Source organism: Neovison vison, chromosome 11, assembly GCF_020171115.1.
Source record: "Neovison vison isolate M4711 chromosome 11, ASM_NN_V1, whole genome shotgun sequence".
NCBI classification, from domain to species: Eukaryota; Metazoa; Chordata; class Mammalia; order Carnivora; family Mustelidae; genus Neogale; species Neogale vison.
The window spans coordinates 7,010,181-7,037,758 of record NC_058101.1 but is presented as its reverse complement, the minus strand read 5'-3'; the positions used below and the strand labels follow the sequence as shown (position 1 = coordinate 7,037,758).

Here is a 27,578-nt window from a genome sequence, read left to right as displayed (position 1 = left end):
AGAGATCGAGATTACGTAAGTCACTCTCCTACTGAAAAGTCCCCAATGCCACCCTGCTGCCTGGTTAAAATTAGGCTACTCCCCAAATTTCCATCCAGAGATCACAGTCTGTAGTCTAGAAAACAAGAACGGCAGTGACGAAGGAGTAGAAATTTCTAGTCTCCATCACAGCTTAACATATCCGGCAAGAGTAAATTACTCTCCATGTTTGATTTTATTATTTTTTTTATTTTAAAAATTGTATTTATTTATTTGCCAGAGAGAGAGAGAGAGAGAATAAGCAGGGGCAGAGGGAGAGGGAGAAGCAGACACCCTCCTGAGCAGGAAACCCAACGTGGGATTCGATCCCAGGACCCGGAGATCATGACCTGAGCTGAAGGCAGACACTTAACTGACTGAGCCACCCAGGCGTCCCTTGATGTTGATTTTTAAAAGGACAGTGGATGATGGAAATTTAACAATGTGGCTCCAACGCTGTCCTGGAAGAAACACGAATATTCTGGGCCACCAGTGAGGTGTGGGCTACGGTGAGGGGGGGTGACTGGTGCCAGGCTGACACTTTCTTCCATTTATCCCATTTTCCGTCGTTCTTGCTGGTACCCCAGCAAGATTGAAGAACATCCCATCAATTCACTGTTTGTGCATTTTAACCCTTTTTCACTTCATCCTCATGGAAGTTTCTTTCTTGTAGATGTGAAAAAAAAATTAAATTCTACAATGCAGCTGTGCCCTCCTCTGAGTCCTGACATTTGAATAACATCTAGGAGAGCTGGTTCCGCGGACAGCCGCTCAGAGCCACACAGCTTCGGGAATAAGAACGCAGCCACAACGTTAAATAAATGTCTTGGAAAAGTGTTTATTCACCTTCCCGACATCTTACATTGTTTTCAAAAAGCAGTAAGAAAATAGCTATTTAGAAAAACGAGGCCCATTGGTTTTGATAAAGAAACATTAGACACATTCTGCAAAGTGAGAATCCCACCCCAGGGAAACACAGGAGCAAAGCTCAGACTAACAGACACTCAGACAGGCTCTATCCAAGCTACAGTTCTCCACTTCCCAGAAGGACCTTTTTCTCACAGACTCTTCCAGAAGCACTGCGTAATGAACAAAGAGGTCTGGTCAGCTCGTTTCTTCATCAGCTGAGGTCGGACAACATTGCTACATGTTGTGGGGAGAAGCGGCTTGACCTCTGAGACCAACTACCTTTGAGTTGTTCGAGTCGGTAGAGACCGCATTTCGAGCAGGTCAAGGCAAGCGATGAAGGAAGCGCACGCAGGAGCCCCAGCACCCACGCGCCCTGCGGTGGTCCTCCTGCCCTCGCTTCCCAAGCCTGAAAAGCTTAATGAGGAAGGAACCTGCGTCGTCCCTAAAATGATTCAACCCTCCCGCTTTGTTTTGTTTTTTAAAGCACAGCTCTTCCGGAACTTCATTTTTAAGGATTCATCTGTAAGGGTAGAACAATGAATGGACTTAATTCAAACACTGATTCGTAACACCATCACGATGAGCAAATGACCCAAACATCTGACCCCAGCTCTAGGGAAAACCGCCTCGGTTTGGTTTCAGGCACAGCAAAGAGGACGCTGGCTTTTTCCTCATGCCCTTCCCTCACGGATGGGCTCATCCATGCTGGAATCAATCCTACAGCTGTCCCCTGCCTTCGCTGTCCGTCTTCTCAGGTTGCAAAGGAGCTGGGCCCACCTCACTATTATTCTGGGGACAGGCAAGTCTTCCCAATTATGTCCCCTTCTGTGTCCGTGAAGACATAACACCTCACCCTGAGAGCAGGTCCGAATAAGGGACCACGGGCCCTGGGCACGAGATGAGCTCTTGTACCAACACATTCAAGATAAGTCCCTCATAGTGACATTAACCTGGTACCGGTGACAACCGTTTGCCAGATGTGTGTCAGAAGATATTCTGTACGTGTCGCTGTTAAAGATGTTCCCGTCTTCTCTGGGAAACGCCAGCCCACACCCACCGACGTGCCCAAACGAACACACAACAGATGAGCACAACTTTCATGGTGCGATTGAACCCGCTCTTCACTTACGTACATTTAACCCAGGTTTCTGATCCTCGTCATGTACCTCTCCGGGCTGGCAGCGCTCATGACTGTCGTATAAATTGTGTAGCTGAGAACAGAGAGAGAGATTTTTATATGCAAGCCATTGTCTCTAATATTCCAAAGAGGGGGAAAAAAAAAAAAAAACAACCTAACCCTTGAGACCTAGAATGAGACCTAACACAAACAGAAGCCTATGTACGTCAGAATGTTTAACATTTATAATTCGAGCGATCGCACAGGGTCCCTCCATTCTATTTTGACAACACTGGGGAAGGCCACGTTCAAATTTAAAATTCTCGGACTCCTCGGGGTTTCACACTGTGGCAATGGGGGAGAGGTGGGTTGTTGAGGATTAGGAAGAAACTGGGGCCCAAATTGCACACTGGGCTGAAGACAGCACCGTAAGTACACGCAGAGCTCGCCCCAGGGTAACGGAGATCCCCTGAAGGGCTTCAGCTGTTCTTCACTCCGGCCATCATTCTATGCCCCACCGCTGTGTTAGTTTCTCTCCGCTTAGAGACGCATCAGAGGTTGGAACTCCGCCGCAGGTGGGTGCAAGTTTACAGTGCGGCACAAGGGGGCAGCATTGAGCGGTTTGTGTTGCGATTTCTTTCCGTGACCTTGACACCGCGAAGGGCCTTCCTTGCAAGGAAAGGTCCCGACAGTCCGGAATCCGTGTTAATTCTGGCTCAGTGGTGAACATCCTTTAAATGGGGTTCCTCAGGACACCCAGGTGCCTCAGTCGGTTGAGCGGGGGGGGGGGGGCTCCTGGCTTCAGCTCAGGTCAAGATCCCAGGGTCCTGGGGTCCAGCCCCGCTCAGCGGGGAACCTGCTTCCCCTCTCTGCCTCTCCCTCTGCAACACCCCCGCCCCCCCACTCATGCACTCTTCTCTCTAATATAAATAAATAAATCTTAAAAAAAATAAATGCAGCTCCTCCTGGGTTTTCAATTATACAAGGAGAAAAATATTACTTGGTTTACTATTTATAATTTCTATTTCAACAAAACATTTCCTACGCCATTTAAACAGTCTTAGCCTTTAACTCAGTTACCCTGCTTCTGGGAATTCAGCCAGGGAAAATAATCCAAAAGCAGGGTGCTTGTGTGTGGGGGGGGGTGTACAAATATGTTTATTTCAGAATTTTAATAGAGGAAAAAGTAACAACTGGAGAATGCTCAACTCTATACAATATAACCCATTGGCCATGGTGTACCTGTTTAGAATTATAGGGGCTGTTGACAGCATAGGCAATGCTTTAAAAAATATAGCAACTATTGGGGTATCTGGGTGGCTTAGTCAGTCAAGCATCTGTCTTTGGCTCAGGTCATGATCTCAGGGTCCTGGGCTCAAGCCCTGCGGGCCCCTTGCTCCACCACGGGGAGTCTGCTTCTCCCTCTCCCTCTGCCCCTCCCCTCTGCTCATGCTTTCTCTCTCTCAGATACATGAAATCTTAAAAAAATATATAACAACTCTTTAATTTTAATGCTAATTTTTAGAAAAAAAGATATCATTTAAAAAATTATTTTTAAACTGTAAGAACACACAGAAAAGAACACCCTTCTCTTTCAAACGAATATTAGAAGGGCAGAACTGTGCCCGACTGGAAAGGAGGGAGTCCGCTGTGTGCGCGGCGGACGGCCACAGGCTGGCAGAGCCGACTGGACACACGCAGGAAGTGCAGAAACCAATCATCATGAGGTCCAAACAGGCTCAGCTGGGAGTGTTTACAACACGCAAGTCAATACATGCTACAACTGAGGGGGGTCTTTCATTTGTCTTTTGGGTTCCCCCTACCCCGCACAGCACTGGGTATCATTCGTTACCCACACAGCTCCTTTGTTAGAGTGGCAAAGTACTCACTGATGTGTTTTTCTGTATCGCTCTTAGAATATTGTTTATAGAATAAATTTTTTAGTGTTCATCTTTTTATCAGGCCACACTTACAGAAAAATCTTTCAAAGGGACAATTTGAAGATATATTCCTATTATAGTACAAAATGAAAGGCCACCGCCAGTTCTGAAAATGTCATAACAGCTAAGGAATCTTAAAGTACTTATATACGGAATTTTTTCCAGAGCCCATCAGGAAAAGTATGTTGTGTTTGTGTAAGAGACGATCATTTCAAAGAAAAAAAAATCAATTGGGTATTTGAAACTAAAAATTGCTGTACAGATTTGTCGGTATTAGGCTGTTTCCTGAAGAGGACCCTTTTGTATTCGGACGTTGGAGAAAGCAGATGTGAGAACAAGGAGGTAGGAAATGCTGGGTTTGGGCATTTATTGAGTAAAAGGAGGAGATAAAACGGCTTTGACTTGCAGATGCTTCCTCTTTCATATTATTAAACCAAGCCCCACACACTAAGCAAGAGGTGTCCGCACCCCCAAGGAGCTAACCCTAGGTGCCCAGAAGGCCATGAAGCACCACCTGGAGGGCACGAGGAGGAGCTGCTGGTCTAGTCAGCCTGGCTCTTCTGCTGACAGGGACCTTCAGGTCTTCTGGGACCTTCCGAGTTTCCTGTCCAAGTCTTGCGGCTGCCACTTAGGTTTCATTAAGAGCTTCACCGCAGAGGACGATGTGGGCTGCACCTGAGAAGCCACTGCCCACAGAATGCTCCTGTCAAGGGTTCAGGCCCAAAAAGAAACAGCAGCTTCGATGCTGAATCATCTGTACGCGGAGCACCGGGGCAGCAGAAGGGCCCAGCAAGTTACAGGGAGGCCAAGGGTGTCTAAAGTTTGGTTGTAACAGTGGGATTAAAGTGCTCCACACCAGGGCTGGCGGCCCCCATGCGACACTGAGTTAGGATGAACACATCACGGCCCTCCTCCTTCTGGATCACTCCAGCCTCCTTAGCTTTGTTCTTCATGGGCTTCTCACCTGACTCATGATATGCTTCTCTGCCCCTCCCTGCCTCCTCCCTACTCCCGTGAGAGCAGGGACTCGGCCCGGTTCACTGCTCTACCCACAGCACCTGGAAAGCCCGACCGAGAGGCACCCAGAGCCCTGCTGAGCCGGAGTATGGGAGTTGAGTCCCCCCTTCTGGGGTGATGTGTGAACAGATGCGTCGAACATGTCACTTACTTGTTATAAACCGGAAACACTGACAAAACCTGCAAAGGAAAAAAATCATATTACAAAGACTATTAAGAGGTAGAAGGAATATTAAAAGGTAAATCTATGGGAAGCATAAAACTACCTAACACTCCTGCGGGTCTTAGGGGGACAGAGTTACAGACTTTTGAATCCTTTCTCCTTTTAAACAGTGAACATCTACCCATCTGTGTCTCTAACAGGCAGAAAAACTGAGGTGAAGAGGGATACTTTGACTTACACTGAAACCAGTTCACAAAATGTCATCGGACTTTTAAAAAAAATTTAGTTATACATTCTGTTCGACTTTCATTTCCCACTAACTTGTGGGTCCTGGTGACCTTTTAGGTTAAGTCTGAAGGATTCTATAAATAGAATTTTAATTTTTAATGAGTTAAATGAAGTGGACCACAATAAAAACAAATCTAATTATCAAGTCATTAGTTGAGAATCCCTAAAAAGAAGGTAATTCTCATTTTAGACTTCCGTTAGTCACAAAAGGCAAACTTTAAAAAAATCTTTTATGCCAAATTGTCATTGGACTCTTTAAAAGGTTTTTCATGGGGCGCCTGGGTGGCTTGGTCGTTGGGTGTCTGCCTTTAGCTTGGGTCCTGATGCCAGCATCCTGGGATCGAGTCCTGTATCAGACTCCCTGCTCAGCGGGAAGCCAGCTTCTCCCTCTCCCGTTCCCCTTGCTTGTGTTCCCTCTCCCGCTGTCTGTCTAAATAAATAAACTCTTAAGAAGGTTTTCAACCAGGTGAAACTCTGATTCTGACACTGTCATCTACCACATATGCTTGATTTCAGAGATTTCACATTCTTCTTCTTTTTTTTTTAATCACTGTTAACAAAGACAGCAAACATCCTGGGTAAGAGGAGAACATCACGGCTTGGTAAGTTACCTGGAAGAGCTTCTCCAGGCTGAGGTTGGCCTGGCCCGTGGCATTAAGGGCTTTGATGGCTGGCGTCCTGTAAGGAGAAGGGTCAAAGGAAACCCTGAAGGCCACCAGCTCTCACCCTGAGGCTCCCAGGACAAGGCCCAGCTGCTTTAGCTCCTTTCACCAAAGCAGATCCTGGCCCCCAAACCTGCTTCTTGCCTAGTCTCAGACCACCGTGGTAAAATTAATTCAACAGCCAGGCCTGTGGGCACACAGGGAAGCTGGGAAGATGAAAATGTATTGCTACGAAATGAAACAGTTGCCATTAAACATGTGGGGCAGTTAAGCCAGGAGGAAATACCTAACTGCCTATTGTTTGGGGATGCACAGATTTATAAAATGTTTAAAATTAAAAGGCCCAGGGGTCCCTGGGGGGCTCAGTCGGTGAAGCGTCTGCCTTCAGCTCAGGTCATGATCTTGGGGTCCTGGGATGGAGCCCTGTGTCAGACTCCCTGCTCTGTGGGAAGCCTGCTTCCCCTGTCTCTGTGCTGCTCCCCCTGCTTGTGCTCTCTCTGTCAAATAAATAGATAAAATCTTTTTAAAAAAAAATTTTTTAGAAGGACCAAAGAAAGCCCCTAACTGGTTTATTTATTTATTTATTTAAAGCAAATGTTTTCCTTCCAAACAAGTCTTAATTCCATGCAAAACTTTGATTCTTATTCTACCCTTTTCTTTTACAGCTTAGTAAACAGAGGCGGGAGGAGCCGCCCAGGGAGTCACTAGCAAAGCCAGGGGTGGCTACAGGCCTTCCGACCCTGAGGCCAGGGCCAACCTTCCCTTCCAACAGCCAGTGGCCAAGAAGCCCTCCCCACACTCTTCCAGTCTGGCCAAGCCATGGGTGAGGGCACCCAGGTACATTTTCTGGGAGGGGCAGCGCCTGAAGTCCTCTCCAGTTCTCGTCCTATAAAGGGCCCGTTCTCCCGACCCCGAGGAAACACTGGGAACCCAAAAGTGTGCAGAGGCCTACCTCCGGTCGTCCTCCCTGGGTACTGGCTTCCAGTGGTCGTAATTTGTCTCAACCCGGAACCACCTACAACAGAGCGCAACACCTTGTCTCACCCAACCAAGGTCATCCGGCACGCAGCCAAGACCAAGTTACGAAAACGAAAAAAGACCTCTAGTTGCACTAGTTGAAAAACATGACCGATACCTAATGGCCAGGGTTTTCATTCTACTCACGCTCCATTTAAAGGATCCAGAGGCCAAATGTCTGCTGGGCCGTTTCTGTTCCTCGTGATGACCACTCCCTCCCGCGGGGACGTGCCCCCGACGATATAATAGACGTCAGCGATCAGGGGTGTCTTAGCCAGCTTAAGCACAGCTTCTTCGAAGTTTTCCGACTCACTCAGGGTCTGAACGAGAAGACGCGCCTGCATCAGCCTCATCTCCTGCGGCAGCGGTCCACGCCAGCAGACGGACAAACGGGCTGAAGCACACTCTCCTGATACATTCTGCCATGGCTACCACCTTGAATTGCTCTACTTCAACCTCCTCTCATGAGGGCTCCGTAGGGAGCCAACAGCAGCGGGACTTTTCTCACAAAAGGAAAGAACTGTTGACAAGTTCAAGGCCCGGTTCACCAACCTTGCGCCACACGCTTTCTAGGCGGGTCACCTTCATCCAGGACTGCCCCCGTGTCCTTGGTCCTTTGATCTTTCAACAAGTCCTTTCTAAATACCTACCATGTGCTGGGCACTGTGCCGGCATGGGGACAGAACAGTGAACCTTGTTCACTCCAGATTTCCAAGAGTGACAGGAAAGTCAACGGGCAGTGGTGACACAGTGTACGGGGTGTCAACATGGGAGAAGCAGTTGCTGGAAAAGTCATAGCAGGAGACCCAACGTCACCCAGGACATTTAGGAAGCAGCCCAGGAGGAACTGCACAAGCTGAGGCCAAAGGGACAAAGGGAAGTGAGGCTGGTCCAAGTCGTGGTTGTGGGGCTGGGCGTGGGGGTGGGGAAGACAGTTCTGGCTCAGTGGAATAGTCTGGCAAAGGTTGGAGACAGAAGACAGCACGCTACATCAGAGCAGAGAGCAGGGGGTTCAGAAACCCCCGGGGTTCGTGAAGGCTTCCCAAGGGCAGTTGCATGGGCAGGTAAGGGGCTCCCTTCCTTGCTCAAGCTCATCTGCAGAAGAGCCCGCCCTTCCTGCCTGTGTCTTCACAAGCGCTCTTGGAAAGGACGTTTTCTGCTCACCCATCCGAATACTGCCGGGCACACTGTCAGGGGTCGTGGTAAAGTCAAGCAAAAGCACAATTCAAAATATTAGCGTCTGCAAAGGTGCCCTCATTCAGCGCCATAAACCATCCACCCAGGGCAGGGCTTTGGGACCTTTCCCTCCCATACACATAGGACCGTGAGGGGTGAGGTATTTAGGACTGAAGTGGTTTGTTCTGAACTCAGCAAAATTATAAAGGGAGGCAGCAGGAGTCAGGAACCCTGTTTTATGTCACCAACACCATCCCGCGACAACTATCAAAGAATTCACTGCCTCCAGCAGAATCCGGTGAGAAAAAAGCCAAAGAACGTGAGGAAGAAATCCCAAAGGTGGCGGTGACTTGCTTCCTTTGGGTGGCAGAGTCAGGGTAGGACAAGCACCTTATCTGTCTGGCTGGGGAGATTATGGAAATGGGTCGTGACTGCTCGTGGGTTCGGGATTTCTTTCCAAGGGAATGAAAATGTTCTGAAATTGATTGTAGAGATGGTTGCTCCACTCTGACTATACTAAAAACCAGGGAGTTGTACACTTTAAATAGATGAATGGTATGACACATGAATGGCACAGCTTTATACCTCAATTACAAAAATGCCAACCTTGGGGTGCCTGGGTGGCTCACTTGTTTAAGCAACTGCCTTCAGCTCAGATCATGATCCCAGAGTCCTGGGATCGAGCCCACATTGGGCTCCTCGCTCAGTGGTGAGTCTGCTTCTCCCTCCCCCTCTGCTCCTACCCCTGCTTGTGCATGTGCTCTCCCTCTCAAAAAATAAATAATAAAATCTTAAAAAAAAATTTATATATATACACCGACCTTATGACACAGCAATTCCGCTCTTAAGCACTTACTCAACTGAAACGGACAAGCATGTTGACTAGAAGCCTTGTACCGGGAATTCTATTGCAGGCTTATTCACAACACCCAAGACTGGAAACAATCCAATGTCTATCACTGGGAAAATGAATGAATCGTGGCATAGCCATACACCTGAATACTCTTCAGTAATAAAAATGAATGAGCGAGGGATACAAAGAACATGGATGAATTAGAAAAGTATCCGGCAGAGTGTGAGAGCATCTGTGCTCTATGATTTCTCTTACACATATTCTAGAACAGGCAACCTTGTCTGTGGTGACAGAGGTCAGAGTGGTTTCACTAGAGGAGAGCATCAGAGGCGGCGAGGCACTGGTGAGAAGGGAACTGGAAGGAAATTTCCAGGGACTTGGAAATGCTCTGTGTCTTGTTTTATTGGTGCCTATGTGGGTGGATAAATGAGTGTGTACAACTTTCAAGACATGGAACTAAACCATTAAGATCTGTGCATGTCACTGTAGGTAAATTTTACCGAAAACATTTAAAAATCATTTGGGTATTTAGATTCTATCAGTTAGATTTTTTTATTTTTTTTAAAAGATTTTATTTATTTATCAGAGAGGCGGGGGGGAGAGAGCAAGCACAGGCAGACAGAATGGCAGGCAGAGGCAGAGGGAGAAGCAGGCTTCCTGCTGAGCAAGGAGCCCGATGTGGGACTCAATCCCAGGATGCTGGGATCATGACCTGAGCCGAAGGCAGCTGCTTAACCAACTGAGCCACCCAGACGTCCCTATCAGTTAGATTTAAATTCTAGTTTTATTTTTAAACGGCAACATTTGCAATACTCTGGATTTTTTTCACATCTTATGATGAAAAGGTGTAGAGGTCATCTTAAAGGGGGGGCACCTGGGTGGCTCAGTGGGTTGAAGCCTCTGCCTTCGGCTCAGGTCATGATCTCAGGGTCCTGGGATCGAGCCCTGTGTTGGGCTCTCTGCTCTGCGGGGAGCCTGCTTCCTCCTCTCTCTCTATCTGCCTCTCTGCCTACTTGTGATCTCTGTCTGTCAGATAAATAAATAAAATCTTAAAAAAAAAAGGTATGAAGGGTACACAGTTTGTTAAGATCTTTAGGATCTTAACAGATAGGAAGTTGAGGAGATGTCCAGGTCCAGAGGGACTAAGATCATTTAGAGCAAGGCTAAGAAAAGCCAAAAAGGCTAAAGCTGGGGAGGGCCAGATCCTTGCACAAAATGTCCTCAAATTACAATTTGTATGGGGCCTGAACTCTACTGTCCAAGAGGTCACCAAAGCAAACTTTCTTTTTGTTGTGTGCAGAACTACTTTCTAATGCCTTTGTTTTGCTAAATACTGATCTTTGCAAATGCAGATTCTAAAAGAAGGGTACATTTTTATCTGCTGAAAAGCTTACAGTTAACTGTTATCTCCACCAGTTATCAAGATTAGGAGGCTATAGTAGCCTAATACTGTAGCTTCTAACAAAGATTCCCTCCTGGACCAAACTTTGGCTAGGCTCCTCTGAGCATTCTTGCTCGATAAAGCCTTAACCTTGGCCTATAATGACTTGAACAAACACCAGTTTCTAATAGCTCCAGGCTACAGCCCTAAGGTGACCTGGCCCCTCCTTCTAGCCCCTGCCTGAGAAAATAAGGCTGCGGGAAGAATTGACTGCTTGTCCCAGCCAGCGCTTAGTGAGGTATCCCCTCACACCTATCAGAAAGGTTAAGTCAGAAATACAAGAACAAACAAGTATTAGCGAGGATGTGGGGAAAAGGAAGCACTTTGCAGTGCTGTTGGGAGTACACACCAGGGCAGGGCTGGTGGGAGCGTATACCAGGGCAGCTATCGTGGAAAATGGTATAAAGCTTCCTCAAAAAGTTAAAAATAGAACTACCCTACTATCCAGTAATTCCACCACCAGATACAGAAACACTAATTTGAAAAGATCTATGCACCCTTAAGTTTATTGCAGCATTATTTACAATAACCAAATTATGGAAGCAGCCCACGTGTCCCTTGACAGATTGAAGGATGAATGGATAAGGATGTGGTACACACAGATACACACACACACACACACACACACACACACACACAGAGACACACAGACACACAGACACACACACACACACAGACACACACACACACACACACACACACAGGAATATTACTCAGCCATCAAAAATGAAATCTTGCCATTTGCAACAACATGGATAGAGCTAGAGAGTTTTATGCTAAACAAAAGAAATGAAATCAGAGAAAGACACATACCCTATGAACTCACTCACTTATGTGGAATTTAAGCAACAAAACAAATGAGCAAAGGGGAAAGAGAGAGAGAGAGAGAGAGAGAGAACAAGAAACAGACTCTTAACTGTAGAGAAGTAACGATCACCAGAGCGGAGGTGGGCGGGTGACGGGTGAAACAAATGACGGGGGTTGCGGAGTACATTTCTCAGGATGAATAAAATAAATAAAATGAAGTATAGGGAAGTATTTCATTTGAAAAACTACTCATCAGAGAATCCTGTCATTTTAGAGTGACTTTCATAAAACATTTATTTTGATCCCCAAAACATTTGTACATCTGATAGTACAAAGTTTTATATGCGTACTTGATTTTATTTTGTTCAATGAATACATTTTTAGATATAAGTTTAAAATTAAAAAACAAAAGATAGGGCCCCTGTTTTCCGGTCTCTGCAGGAGGGCAGGAGGCTAACTTTGATGAGCACCAGTTAGAAACCCCAGCTAGGCTTTGCATGGACAAGCCCTCTTTTCCACTTTCCGTAATTTTTCACTTCTCCAACTCTACTGGGCCCCTGTTCACATCCTTCTCTATTCCCACGTTCTCCCTTTAAAACACCGGTCACCTCTGTACAAATCAACGTTGAGTCTGTCCACCTGGGCACTAGTCCTAACTACAACAGCACAGCACCGACTAAAATCTGTCTCTACCACTGACTTTTCTTTTTATTGAGGTATAACTGACACGTAACATTATATTATTTCAGGCGTACAATATAATGATTCATTATTCGCGTATACTGCAAAATGATCCCCACAGTAAGTCTAGTTAACATCCGTCCCCATCTGGAGTTACAAAAATTTCTTTTTCTTGCATGAGAACTTTTAAGATCTACTCTTAACAACTTTCACTTAGGCGATACAGTATTATTAACTGTAATCGCCATGCCATACATGACATGCCCGCGACTTAGTTTATAACCGGGAATTTATACTCTGTAACGACTACTCAACTAGTGTCCAGCTCTGTTTTCTTCGACGCTTCTTATCACTGTGCATTCTGCAAACCCGTCGATGCCCATCCTTTCAAGGAACTTCTAACCTGAAGCAGATGTTGTTTATGGAAAAGTTGTTGAATGTCAATGTGAAAGTCATTAAATGACATAGGGCGCTACACCATGACCGCACGGAAGACGGAGTGAGGGTGGGGAGCTCGGAGTGCAAGTACTCACAGCGCGGATAAGCCAGCTGACCGGGTAGTGTCTCTGGAAGAGGGCAGCGATCACATTCTCCCACCACCAGCCTCTGTCTGCCGAGTGGAGGAAGAAACAATATGGATAAGTACGAACTGTTGCCCAAGTGCCACATCTTAAAACTCCTTCCGTCTTATTTCTTTCCCAGAGTACAAGCTGATGGGAGAGAAGAGTGGGTGGATGAAGAGTGGTTTTTACTGGCATCCAGTTTTCAAAGATAAAGCTCAAATTTCATGGCAGCCGTAGAAACCAATGTACACACACATTTCCAGGGCCTTGGAAGAGACAGTCCAGTTTGGGCAGCGGTGCTAAGACCCGGGAATGAGGGGTCAAAAGATTCTCCTGGTACGATCAGCGCAGCAGAAAGAAGTATCATATCCTGAGACACGGAAAACCAGGAAAGGAACAGGTTTGGGTGGAGGCCAAGTGAGGGCAAGAAGAGGGGAAAAGGAACTATTATTCAACATTGTGCGAGAAGTCCTAGCAACAGCCATCAGACAAGAAAGAGAAATAAAAGGAACTCAACTGGCAATGAAGAAGTCCAACTCTCTCTCTTCACAGAAGACATGATTCTTTCTATGGAAAACCCAAAAAGGCTCCACCCCCAAACTACTAGAACTCATACAGCAATTCAGCAACGTGGCAGGATACAAAGTCAATGTGCAGAAATCAGTGGCTTTCTTATACACTAACAATGAGAATACAGAAAGGGACATTAGAGAATCGATTCCATTTACTATAGCACCAAGAACCATAAGATACCTGGGAATAAACCTAACCAAAGAGGTAAAGGATCTGTACTCGAGGAACTACAGAACACTCATGAAAGAAACTGAAGAAGACAAAAAGATGGAAGACCATTCCATGCTCATAGATCGGAAGAATAAACATTGTTAAAATGTCTATACTGCTTAGAGCAATCTATACTTTCAATACCATCCCGATCAAAATTCCACCAGCATTTTTCAAAGACCTGGAGCAAACAATCCTAAAATTTGTGTGGAATCAGAAGAGATCCCAAATTGCTACAGAAATGTTGAAAAAGAAAAACAAAACTGGGGGCATCACGTTGCTCGATTTCAAGCTTTACTACAAAGCTGTGATCACCAAGACAGCATGGTACTGGCACAAAAACAGACACATAGACCAGTGGTACAGAGTAGAGAGCCCAGATATGGACTCTCAACTCTACGGTCAAATAATCTTCGACTAAGCAAGAAAAAATATCCAGTGGAAAAAACTGTCTCTTAAATAAATGGTGCTGGGAAAACTGGACAGCTCTATGTAGAAGAATGAAAGTCAACCATTCTCTTACACCATACACAAAGATAAAACTCAAAATGGATAAAAGACCTCAACGTGAGACAGGAATCCATCAGAATCCTAGAGGAGAACATAGGTAATAACCTCTTTGACATCGGCCACAGCAACTTTTTTCGAGTTATGTGTCCAAAGGCAAAGGAAACAAAAGCGAAAATGAAAAAAAAAAAAAAGCGAAAATGAACTTTGGGGACTTCATCAAGATCAAAAGCTTCTGCACAGCAAAGGAAACAGTCAACAAAACAAAGAGTCAACAACCCACGGAATGGGAGAAAATATTCGCAAATGACACAGCAAAGGGCTGATACACAAGAACTATAAAGAACTCCTCAAACTCACACACAAAACAGATAATAGTGTCAAAAAATGGGCAAAAGACATGAAAGACACTTCTCCAAAGAAGACATACAAATGGCTAACAGACACATGAAAAAATGTTCATCATCACTAGCCATCATGGAGATTCAAATCAAAACCACATTAAGATACCAACTTACACCAATTAGAATGGCCAAAATTAAAAACACACAGGAAACAACGTGTGTTGGAGAGGATGTGGAGAAAGGGGAACCCTCTTACACTGTTGGTGGGAATGCAAGTTGGTGCAGACACTTTGGAGAACAGTGTGGAGATTCCTTAAGAAATTCCTTAAGAAATTAAAAACAGAGCTTCCCTATGACCCTGCAATTGCACTACTGGGTATTTACCCCAAAGATACAGATGTCGTGAAAAGAAGGGCCATCTGTACCCCAATGTTCATAGCAGCAATGGCCACGGTCGCTGAACTGTGGAAAGAACCAAGATGCCCTTCAACGGACAAATGGATAAGGAAGATGTGGTCCATATACACTATGGAGTATGATGCCTCCATCACAAAGAATGAACACCCAACTTTTGTAGCAACATGGACGGGACTGGAAGAGATGATGCTGAGTGAAATAAGTCAAGCAGAGAGAGTCAATTATCATATGGTTTCATTTACTTGTAGAGCATAAGAAATAACATGGAGGACAAGGGGAGATGGAGAGGAGAAGGGAGTTGGGGGAAATTGGAAGGGGAGGTGAACCATGAGAGACTATGGACTCTGAAAAACTATCTGAGGGGTTTGAAGGGGTGGGGGTGGGAGGTTGGGGTACCAGGTGGTGGGTATTAGAGAGGGCACGGCTTGCATGCCAGCACTGGGTGTGGTGCATAAACAATGAATTTTGGAACACTGAAAAAAAAATAAGTAAAATTTACAGAAGAAGAAGAAGAAGAAAAAGAAGAAGAAGAAGAAAAGGAGGGGAAAAGGGAAGGGCAAGAGCTCTGTGGAGGCACGCAGGGGTGCGAACGCCAGCAGCTGTGGGCGTGGAGGGGCTGAGACGGCAGCTGGTGCTCCCGGGCTGGAGCCGGACAACACAGGCGGGTGCTCCACGGCCCCTGCTCTGTGCTCTGGGAGCTTCACATCCACGAAGCAGCTCGACCTCCTCCCTCGCTCTCCAGGTGAGGGAACTGAAGCCCCCTGGGGGCGGTCGCCCAGCCAGCGAGTGACAGCCCGATGCAGACCCCGGGGAGGCTGAGCGCTTACCTGCCAGGTGGTAAGTTACGCCTCCCCAGACTCTAGCCGGTTGTGGGTCCTCCTCCCAGCCCTACCTTTCCCCGGGGCGGGGGAGCTGTTGACCATCTCCATAACGTCCAGAAACTCAGCTGAATATCTTATCTCTCTTGGCAGAGACATCTTACCTTATGGTTCAAACATTTTAACTCCCTCGTAGCAGACTAAAATAGAACTAGTTTTCACTAATATAAGTATTAAAAAGGCGGTCTGACGGTATTTCATTAAATGTGCACGTCACAGAAAAACTCAGTTATTTCTAGACGGCTCGGACCTTAGGTTCTACTAATCCGTTGTTAAACACTTGGGAGTCACAAAATGATGGAAACAAAGCCCAGCCTGGAAACACACACTTGTTGACAGACATTCTGGGTGAAACCTTAGTCAGTGTCTGTGGTCTGAGCACCACGGGTTGAGAGTCAGTGGGGCACCCACAGGGCTCAGTCAGTGACGCGGCCCACTCTGGATCTTGGCTGAGCTCATGATCTCGGGGTCTTGAGATCCAGCTCCGTGTCCAGCTCCTTACTCAGCATGAAGTCTGCTTGAGGATTCTCTCTCTCCCTCTGCCCCTGCCCTCTGCTCTCTCTCTCTCTGTCTCTAAAAAAATAAATCTTTTCAAAAAAGAAGAGAAAATCAGTCTCACTCATTGCTGACTTTTGAGAAAACGCTCTAGGAACCCATTGGGATGCAGAGCGGAGCCCTGGACACTGGCACGTGCTCCGCCAGCGTCCTCCCGCCAACCTTATGTAGAAAGGTAAGAACAGACCTAACCAAAGGAACAGGCCACATGACGTCGGTCGTGTCCACCAATGACCAACACTCAACTTTATGACTTTCTTCTTAGCTCAGCTGCCAGTTCCTGAGGACAGAGACAGCGTCTGTAGACCTCGGGGTCTCCCACGCTCTGTGGAGCTGACTGATGTCCCCTGAGACCTGGGGACCGGTGGCGGAGTCGTATAACCACCAAACCTGGGGGACCAGTTTGAGAACCACCTTTCCACCGGCCAGCTGCCACACACACACGCCCCCCCACCCCCCGCAGCCTCCGCTTCCTCTTCTGCCTCCCCAGCGGGGTCAATACGACCAGCCCGGCCTGTCTGACAGGACTGTCATGAAGGTACCCTGAGAAAAGTGACCAGAGGTGCCGGTAAGCTGTGGAAGGCTTTATAGCTGTCGCCCGGAGGATGCCATCACGTAGCCTCTATATGGCTGCAGCAGCTTTCTAACCGTCTGCTTCCATGTCGCCCCCAAAGGCCGATTTCTAGGGAGCAGCCCAAGTGATTCGCTTCCCGGCCTAAAGCCCTCCTGGGGCTTCCCTTCCACCATCACTTTGAAAATCCAAACTCCCCATCCTGACCCTCAGCACGGCCTCTGCCCTCCTCTCCGCCTGTAACGCCAGTTCCCGGTGCTACAACCACACCCTCATCTTCTGTTTCTAGAATCGGCCAGGAATGCTCTGTTTCTAGAATTCCCCCAGCTCCTGGCTCCGGATCACGTGACCTGCAGTACCTGCCCCACCCCCTCCTTCATTCTCCATCACATCTTCCTGTTTTGCTTTCTCTCCCTCTCTCTTTTTTAAAAGACTTGTTTCTTTGAGAGGGAGAAACAGAGCATGGTGGAGGGGCCGAGGGAGAGGGAGTCTGAAGCGGGCTCCGCGCTGAGTGTGGAGCCCAGTGCGGGGCTTCATCTCACTCCCCTGAGACCGTGACCTGAGCTGAAATCAAGCGACTGCAGCCCCCGGGTGCCCCGTTTTGCACACTCTGCAGCACTCACACCCCCTGAAATCATCTTCACGGCTCGGGGCACACCGCCCCCCTCCCCTACTAGGCGGGGGGTCCCTGCTGGTGGTGTAGCCAGGATCCGATGGCATGTTCAGCTGCGGCAGCCAAGGAAGTACCTGGGGACAACCGACCAGGCACGGAGCCAAAATGCTCAGGGGTTTGCTCTAATTACCTCGTTCATCGCCGGAAACTGTAAACTTGTATGGACTCTGGCCGGTCCACACTCCTACGTAGCCAATGAACGTGGTTCCTGTGAAGGCCACCTGCAACCCAGAGACACGCATCACTTTGCCATTCGCGTCAAACACACAAGGAAGTCGTCTGTTTTGTCTCCCTCGCTGAGTTTTTTTCTTACAAGTGCCAACATAATAAAAACTCCTAAATTGCCTTCTGACAGGTTTGACCTGGGGGTGCCATGGATTGAAATCAGTAGGTCTGTGATCTTGCATGGGAGAGAAAAGGTACATCTTTATTTTCACCGATTTCTAACTGAAATGTCACTCCTTCCGTAACAGACACACTCGACAAATCCTGTAGTCAGAGCAGTGCCCAGGATTCTGCCGCCACAGACAGAGCAGATAGTTTCACATGTATAACGCTATCATATCTACCTTGACATCGTATAATTACATGTCCTGAAATACCATTCATAACTGTCAGTATGGGAGTTATTAGATGCACAGCTAAAATTTACCATTTAATGTATTGAGAAAAAGTATGACATTGAAATGGCTGTATTCCAACAAAACTGATTTTCTTTGTAATCCATGCATTTTATTTTAAGTATTATAAAATATCCTGAGATGGGACCATTGGCTGCATCAAAGGGGACCATGCACCCCAAAAGATTAAGAAACTCCATCCTCAAAATAGCAGATGGGCTCCGACTAAAATCTTGTGTTGACTTGATCATAAGTCATGCATCTTTTTTTTTTAAGATTTTATTTATTTATTTGACAGATGGAGATCACAAATAGGCAGAGAGGCAGGCAGAGAGAGAGGAGAAGCAGGCTCCCTGCTGAGCAGACAGCCCGATGCGGGGCTCGATCCCAGGACCCTAAGACCACGATCTGAGCGGAAGGCAGAGGCTTAGCCCACGGAGCCACCCAGGCGCCCCCTAAATCATGCATCTCATAAGCTCTATGGGGTAAGAGGAAAGAAGTGAGACTGTCTGTCAGTCATAAACATATTTAAATCTTAAAAAAGATCTTACTTATTTATTTCACAGAAAGAGCACAGCAGGGAAAGCTGCAGGCAGAGGGGGAAGCAGGCTCCCCACTGAGCAGGGAGCCCGTTGCGAGACTCCATCCCAGGACCCTGGGATCATGACCTGAGCAGAAGGCACTTAACCAACTGAGCCACCCAGAACCCCCTAAATTTTAAATATTAAAAAACTATTTTACACGTATCTCCAATGTCATCCTCGGGGTTATCCGAGTTACAGGGAACACTTCCACTGGAGCCTAAGGTAACAAGCTCCCATGATGGCAGGAGACCATCATCGGACTACAAGGAGTAAAATTACATTGGAGCAGCTACTGCAGATACCAGATTTCATTGCTTAAAGAGAGAATGTGCCTGTTCTTTTTATTTTGAGAAACGAATGAGCCTGAGTTAACATTTTTCCTTTGAAAGCTAAATTTTAGGGGCAGCTTATTGGATTAGTTGATTAAGCCTTTGGCTCAGGTCATGGTCCCAGAGTCCTGGGATGGAGCCCCACATGGCCGGGCTCCCTGCTCAGCAGAAAGTCTGCTTCTCCCTCTGCCTGCTGCTCCCCGTTGCTTGTGGCTCTCTCTCTCTCTCTGCCCTTCCTTGCCACTCATGCTCTCCCCAATAAATAAATAAGTCTTGAAAAAAAAAAAAAGCTGAATCTTAAGTCTGTAATCTTTTTGATCATTTAGTTTTACCTCATCTATTTGTAAAGAATAATTTAAGGTGGCTAAATTACAAAGAAAAAAATGCAGTGGCCCTAGTTTTATAAGTGACCTTCACCCAGCTCCTCGAGGGCTTTCTCTGAATTCTCCCCACTTCCATTCACGGCAGTAAAATGGGCATAATTCTACCTTGCTGCTAAAACCTTTACAAAATGTAATTATATGAAAAAAAAAAAACCAAAATGTAATTATATGAAAGAAAAAAGTAATTATACTGTCACTTTCTTCGAATGACACATGACACTCATATCAGGGTTACTCCTGAAGGAAAGAGCAAATTAAGGTTTAAAAAGGCAGAATCACATTGGAGTTTCCAAGATGTTTGATCATGCCCAATTATAAATGATTCTGGGATAGAATCTGCCAGCTTTTATCCTGCGGCTCTGAAAACCTGTCTTTGTTTCTAAACGTCCATGTTCTGTTGTCCCTGCTAAGTCAGTTTGCATAAGCAGACCCTTGGCTAACAGCAAGAGCCTCTAAATCACAGCCTAGTCAGAGTTTGGGGGGAAGAAAGCTACTAGGAGGCCAAAGGCCTGGCTCTGGTCCTGCCTCTGCCGGGTCTCCTCCCCAGGAGCTGGGACAACGTTCTCCGGGTGAGGTCTCTGCCTCTCAAGGGGAAAGTGCAGATGAAAATGTCGATTGTGCCCCTCAGAGGGCACAAATGTGGCTGCGGTGAGCATCTAAGGAAGAATGATATATAAAAATCCTTTAAAAATTATGAACAATAATCGAGAATAAGAGATGAATTATTTTGTGGATCACCTGTTCTTAATTTAGCACAACAATGTCTTGGCCGTGAGCCCTCAGCGGAAAGACAATACTCCGGTGTCCACTGCTCGATTTCCTAATGATAACCTGAGCACTAGGAGTCAAGCCGTGCCTGCTGGCCAGTTCTCACAGGCACTCCAGGACGCACAGGAACAAACAAAGCATTAACAGTTAGGGTGAGGCTAGGGGTGCCTGGGTGGCTCAGTGGGTTAAGTGCCTGCCTTCTGCTCAGGTCATGATATCCAGGTCCTGGGATCAAGCCCCGCATCAGGCTTCCTGCTCAGTAGAAAGTCTGCTTCTCTCTCGCTCCCTCTGTCCCTCCCTACTGCTTGTTCTCTCTCTCTCTAATAAGTAAAATCTTTAAAAAACAAAACAAAACAGGGTGAGTTCTAGAGAGAACTGTTGAAATAATTATTTTTTACTGCATTTATTCCTCTGTCCACTTAGAAGATTTTTTGCTTATTGTAGATAACGCAGAAAAGCATAAAGTAGTCAGTGAAAATATAGTCCCACTGTCCAGTAATAATTGCTAACATTTTAGCAGATTTCCTTTTGGAAATTAGTATGGATGTATATTCTGTCATTGTTACCACTTAAAACCATTTTTGAAGTAATTCTTCAGCTGTAAACTAAATTTAAAAATATTTTTTATGATTTTATTTATTCATGAGAGAGAGAGAGACAGAGGGAGAAGCAGGGTCCAGATGGAGCAGAGAGCCCGATGCGGGACTCGATCCCAGGACCCTGGGATCACGACCCAAGCTAAAGGCAGACGCCCAACTGACTGAGCCACCCAGGGGCCCTATAAACCAAATTGTTAACAGTGGTGAAGTAAAGGAATGAGACAGAAAAATGAGAAATGTTTCCTTTAAGTATTTATGTATTATTTTAGTTTTTATAAGAAAAAGTTTTGTTTGTAAAACCAGATGACCAAGTGAGTGTTTAATAAATGAGTTTATAGTATTTGTGACTCAACTCCTAAATGCAAAGAACATGTGAAATGTAGTCCTTGTCCTTAAACAGTGTCTACCAAAGCCAAAATCTGGCTTTAGCACACTGTTTCCTTGCAATAACGTGCTTTGTGTACTCAATGAATACTGATTAAGACTGTTCCTGGGGCGCCTGCGGGGCACAGTCGTTAAGCGTCTGCCTTCGGCTCAGGTCATGATCCCCGGGCCCTGAGACCAAGCCCCACATCAGGCTCTCTGCTCCTCCGGCAGCCTGCCTCTCCCTCTCCCACTCACTGAACTTGTGTTCCCTCTCTCGCTGTGTCTCTCTCTGTCAAATAAGTAAATAAAATCTTTAAAAGAAAAAAGACTGTCTCCAGATGTTTACACAGAAATGTGAAAACAGTACATATTAGGCTATATTTCTATGATGAAAACAAAATGATCTAAGGAAGATTTTTTTAAAGATCATACTTAGGAGAGTGCTGTGGGCCCATCAGACTTTACAGAGTGAAGGACAGTTCATTACGTGGCCACAACTGATCAGGCACTTCTCCCGTGCTTTGCATAGATCACGTAACCTTTACAACTACCTCATAAGGTGATTATTAACCTCTTTGAGCTGGAGTCTGCAAAACGTGTCTCAAGGATTTCCCACCTTCTCAAAGGAAGCAAGGGACAGAAGCAGAATTCAAACCCAGGACTGTCGGACCTCAAAGTTGGCGGTTTCCAGCCAGGACACCATGCCGCCCCTCCCTATTCCAGAAGCCTCCTCAGCACGGGAAAGCAGAGGGAGAGCTGACGTGGATGACTGGTCACATTCTGACAGAGATTTCCATAAGGAAATGAGCAGGTGCTCCGTATCTGTAAATGACCCTTCTTTCCCGGAGCGTAATGGACATAAACCTCCCGAGGTTTTGCTTTTCCGGGACTTGGATGTTTTCCGTACCGTAAGCCAGAAACACGCTTCGGCAGCAGACCATCCGTCCTAGAGACTGCTAGCTTTGGCTGGTCTCTGACTGCGCAGGCTTCGAGCATGCGAACCATACCTGCCCGTTCCTTAAGAACTGCACATCCACGGTCAACTTGCGTAAGAAATTTCCAAAAGCATAATCCAGATTCCGGCCGTGGTAAATGTGGCCTCTGGAATCTTGAGCCACAATACTGGTGCAGAATCTGAGAAAAGAGACAAATACAATATGAATGAATGAGAAAAAAGTAAGAAAAAGGAGAATGAGGTTTCATTTAAAAAATTTTTAAAGTAAAACAATTCTTATAATGAATACATATGACAGGTGATCCTTGCGCATGCATACAGAGCCACAATTCAAGGAGAAAAGCACAACCAGACACACCTCATCAGGGTTCATTCGGTGTTACCAGAATGTTGCCCTCAGCACACACGGTGGTGAAAATGTACGGAAAGAGAATTTCATCCTAAATCTAAAACTGAGGGGCACCTGGGTGGCTCAGTCGGTTAAGCGTCTGCCTTCAGCTCAGGTCATGGCCCCAGGGTCCTGGGATCGAGCCCTCCACTGGGCTCTCTGCTCAGAGGGGAGCCTGCTTCTCCCTCTCCTTCTGCCCCCTCTCAGGCTTTCTCTCGTGCTCTCTCTTTCTCTCAAATAAATAAGTAAAATCCTTAAATAAATAAATAAATCTGAAACGGACTCTTCTGGGCTCAGCTAGCCCTCGGAACTTTGCTTATTCCTCTGTCTGGCGGGATGTAGTCTATAGAACATACCATTCGAAGCTAGTTCAAATTCACTTCTCTTTTATGAATTTCTCAGCGCATCTATAATGGCACTAAATCATTCTGTCCCCCAAATGTTTCAGTTTGTCCTCTGAGGGAAAACAGTCAACTCTTAGGGGCTTGGCACTTCCCCTGTGGCCATCAGGGCTCCCTGCACAGAGCTCATAAGAGAAGCAGATCTTTTATAAACTCCCAGCTGGGACACCTGGGTAGCTCAGTCGGTTAAGCATCTGCCTTCAGCTCAGGCCATGATCTCAGGGTTCTGAAATGGAGCCCCAGGGCCATCTGGGTCTGTCCTGTTCCATCCAGGTCTGTCCTCAGCAAGGAGTCTGCTTCTCCCCTCTTGCTCGTGCTCTGTCTCCCTCGATTTTTCAAATATATCAATAAAATCTCAAAAAAAAAAAAACCCAACTCCCAGCTGGAGAGAAGTATTATTGAGGAAAAGAGGAAGAGGTTTGTTAAGATACCTAAGTGTTTCTTCTGAGAATATGTAACGTTCTGTGGAAAAATACCTACGCACAGCATGCCCAGTTCTGGGGAAAGAGGTGTCCGTCACGCAAGCCAAATGGAGAGGTAGTATCCGGAAGGGCTGTTGGTTGTTTCCGAGCGAAGAATTGTGCTTGATTTTTCTCTACTTTTCTGTATTTGCTAATTTCCTATAATAACTACATATTACTTTTATCATAGGAGAAAATGAATGTTACTTAATTTTTGTGTTTGTTTAAAAAAGGAAGTCTGGTTAGTTCTTAATTTTTCCCAAGATTTCTGATCCTCAAAGAGTGATGTCCAAAAGGGGACTGATAAAACCTGGAAATGGTTAAAGTAACGTGTGTGGAAATCTCTCCCAGAGAATTTTTCAAAACTGGTATGACAACAATATTTCCATGTCAAGCCAGGTTTTTGTTTGTTTGTTTGTTTGTTTTAAGTAGGCTACATGCCCAGCGCGGAGCCCAATGCAAGGCCTGAACTCACGACCCTGAGATTAGGCCCGGAGCTGTGATCAAGAGTCAGACACCCAACCTACCGAGCCCCCCCCCCAGGCACCCCTTAAGCCAAACATTTTAGCGTGAGGTAGCCCACAAGCACAGGAACAAGAGGGGAGCTGCGGGCTTCAGGGGAGACACAGGAGCTTTGACAGCAGCAGCTCTGACCACTTACCAGGCCCCAGACGTTCAGCAAGTTTTCCCTTCTGGCACTTGCTTTCTACACAAATAGCCATAATTGTCTCCAGTGCCTGTGCCCAGCAGGCTCAGTAAGGGTAGCTGGTATTATTCTGATTCAAAAAGCCTCACATCAGAAATGTGAACAGAACATGTCCTTTGTTAATTCTTTTTTATTTAAAATTTATTTATTTGAGAGACAGAGATAGCAACAGAGACAGCGAGAGAGGTACAGGCGGCAGAGGAGAGGGACAAGGAGGCTCCCCGCGGAGCAGGGACCCTGCCCATGCAGGGATCGCGGGACCCCAGGACCATGACCCGGGCCAAAGGCAGAAGCTTCACTCTGCTTAACCGACTGAGCCCCCCAGGCAACCCCCCTTGTGAATTCTAACAGCGTCTGATGGCGCTTTTGGTTGTCAGGCAGTTCAGCACATACCTTAGCATCAAATCCAAAAGCTAGAATGTTTTTACTCGAACTTTTGCTTAAATCTGCTAATACATAGATTCTAACAACAACAACAAAAGTGGAAGTAAAACCTTTTTTTTTTTTTTTTCAGTTGAGAAAGCCACATGTCAGAATAGGAAGAAGATGGAGGTAGGAGAAGAGAATAGCAAAACTAACTTGGTTCATTTAATGAGTTTGTGTCTTATCTGTGTCTTTAAACATTTCCCTAAAGAGAAAAGTGCTGCCTTTTTTTTTTTAAAGATTATTTATTTATTTGACAGAGATCACAAGTAGGCAGAGGCAGGCAGAGAGAGAGGAAGGGAAGCAGGCTCCCTGCTGAGCAGAGAGCACAATGTGGGGCTCGATCCCAGGACCCTGGGATCATGACCTGAGCTGAAGGCAGAGGCTTTAACACACTGAGCCACCAAGGTGCATCTACTCTGTGCTTCTTAAACTGCCCAGGGGTTCAGGCAAGACACCAAGGGGCAGTAAAGCTGCCTTATCCCAAGAACTCCTTTCCCCATGTCCTGGCAGCCAAAAGCTATTAAGTATGTCATTAGAAAAGGCTGGTCTGGTGGCACAACAGTAAGTTCTGAAGGTAGAAACCAGGTCAAACCTCTCTTACCTCCAGGACCTACTACTGAGCCAGTAAGACTTAAGATTCCCCTGCACTTTCCATGGGATAAAGTACACCCTGACACCCGCTTTCACTTCCCTGTGCCACTTTATCCCGCCCACCTGCCTACCAAATGCTGGCTCTGCCTCAGCCAGGACGACGTTCCCTGTGACGCCAACCCTGGAGGGTACAGACTCTGAAAGGAAAGACAGGCTCTCCGGCCATGCAGACACAGAGGTATAAATGCAGGGGACAGATGAGTGCGGGGATGACCCCCTGCATTATAAGGGTGCAGGGTCCCCGCGATACCTAGACGGTCCATGCAAGTGGGCTGAGTTCTAAAAACTTCTGTTCAAGTACGCGTTCAGCGTTTGGAAAGTGGGACACTACCTGAATAGGTGGAGGGAGAAAGACGGGCTTCGGGGAGAGGAAAAGTGCAAGGCTAGGGTCAGAGAAGCTGCTTTCCTTGTCAAAGTTCCTGATCTGCTGCTCAGATTTACCCCGAGAGGCAAAGAGGAAGCGCAGGAGGTTTCCGGGCAGCCGGGTCACCACCCCGTTTCCATCACCCTGCAAGCACGTCCGCTGCGACCAATGCGGCGGGAGCCCCGGGGAGCCCGGGCACCGCACGGACGCCGGCGGCGCGGGGCACTCACGCGGTGGACTCGTACACCAGGTTGAGCAGCAGACAGTCGGCCAGGCTGTAGTCGAGGACCTCGCACAGGCCGCGGATCTCGTCGGCGAAGGGCTGCGGCAGGAAGGGCTCCAGCTGCTCCACCGCCTTCCCGACCCACGCGTGGACCCACTTGGGGACCTTATTCCTAGAAACAAAGAACCGCGAGGGTGTCTGATGTGCGCGGGGCTGAAGGTGCGGCCCGTGTGCGGGCGGCGGGGGCGCTCCTAGAGCCCGTATCCTCGGGGGAGCCGGGCTCCTCGGCCCCCAGACGGCCGACCGCCCAGGCCCCGCGTCACGCGACCCGCAGCATCGCGGGCCCGAGAGAAGGACGCTCGGAAGGGGAGGCGGGCGGGCGGCTGCGGTCCCCGAGGGGCGGACTCGCGAGACTCGCCGGACCTGCCACGAGGGTGTGGGCTGCGTCCCCGACTCCGCGCCGAGCGGGCGGGTGACAGCCGGCGCGCCGCCCTGACCCAGAATGTCGGCGGCAAGGGCGCGCCTCCGGGGACACCGAGCTCCGCGGCCAGACTAGCCGCTGGATCGGCCTCAAGCCCGGCGCTTCCCCGAGCGGCCGCACACGCCGGATGCGGTCCCCGCCGAGCCCGCACGCCCCCGAGGCCGCGGGTCGGGACGCTTGGGGTGGAGGAGGGCAGGGCGGTCCCGGGGGCGGGGGGGGAGCGGCTCGGTGACAGCCCGGCCCGCAGCACCGTGGGGGCCGCCCGCACGCGGACTCGGGCCGCCCGCGGTGCCCCGGGGCTCGGCCCCGCGCCCGCGCGCCCGCGCTCACCCGAGGATGTGCGCCATCGCCGAGCGCACGAAGTCCAGGTCGAAGCGCCGCAGCACCGGCAGCCAGCGCAGCGCGGGCGCCGCGTCCAGGCTCACGTTCAAGAGCGGCGGGGCTGGTGGCGAGGCGGCGGCGCACAGCCCGGCCGCGGCCCAGAGCAGCAGCAGCGCCGGCCCCGCGCGCGCCCCCGGCCCCGCGGCGCGCATGGCTCGGGCTCCCGCGGCCGCGACTGGCACCGCGCGGCCGGGAGCCCCGGGAAGGGCCGGCGGAGGCGGAGCCCCGGGCGCTGGGGGCGGGGCCCGCGGCGTGACCCGACCCGCCGGGTCTCTCCGACCGCAAACCGCGGGACCGCGGCGAGCGCCGGCCCTCCCGCCGGGGCCGCGGGCCGGATCCCGGGGGCCGGACGCTGCGGGGGACGCTGCGGCTCCCGCGCCGCTCCCGCCCTCCCTGCCCCGGTCGCGACGCCGTAAGCCGCGGCCCCGACGGGCGTGAAGGCGATTTTCAGCAGCGAAGAGGTGGCGGGAAACCTGCTGTCGTCGGAAGGGTCCGTCCGTCCCTCTCCGTCTCGTTCCTTACAGTTAAGCCCTTCAACAGTTTATCTGGGTTTTACAGGGAGAATTATTTTAACACCCCCATGTCTTTTCAGCTAAAAAGAAAAAACAAAGCGTAAGAGTCGGTTAACATTTATGTGCAGGAGTTTTTGCGGACGCTCTCGTTTAACCGTCAGACAAGCCAAAGGTAGGTCCTGCGAACTCCTGCCCGGTTCCCGACGAGCGACGTGAGGCTTGGAGGGGCTGAATGATCCGCTGGATGTCGCACCGCTGGTGGCCTGCGTGCTGGCCCCCAGGCCGGGCTGTCACAGCGCAAACACCACCCTCATAACCACGAACTTCCCCTCTCCGTTCCCCGCATCTGGGAGACAGAAAGCTTGTGTAAGGAAAGTCACCGGACTCAGCGAGGCTGGGGGTTCTTAATGGTTAACCGCGGCTTGTGTAAGTAGAGTGTGTGGAGGACATTTAGAAGGTTCACTTTTTCCAGGTTTATTTCTAACTTCCCCTCTCCCCCCATCAAACAGAATGCACCACTGGTACCTCTGATCCCCCCGCCCCCATGTTTATGGCCTGTATGTCGCTGGGCTACAGCTTCAAGCCTCTGCTGTCACTCTT

General features: G+C 48.2%; 1 protein-coding gene across 1 annotated transcript; it reads right to left on the bottom strand.

Moving 5' to 3' along the window:
- Positions 1-836: 836 nt before the first annotated feature.
- Positions 837-26,618, bottom strand: NAAA (N-acylethanolamine acid amidase). Its single transcript, XM_044224595.1, has 11 exons — positions 26,416-26,618; positions 25,612-25,776; positions 22,037-22,163; positions 17,511-17,601; positions 12,623-12,699; positions 7,279-7,451; positions 7,067-7,129; positions 6,064-6,130; positions 5,153-5,181; positions 2,061-2,138; positions 837-1,447 (listed from the first exon to the last, which is right to left on the bottom strand). Exons 1-10 carry the CDS (start codon positions 26,616-26,618, stop codon positions 2,063-2,065), a joined length of 1,071 nt encoding a protein of 356 aa, XP_044080530.1. The 3' UTR covers positions 837-1,447; positions 2,061-2,062.
- Positions 26,619-27,578: the final 960 nt, after the last annotated feature.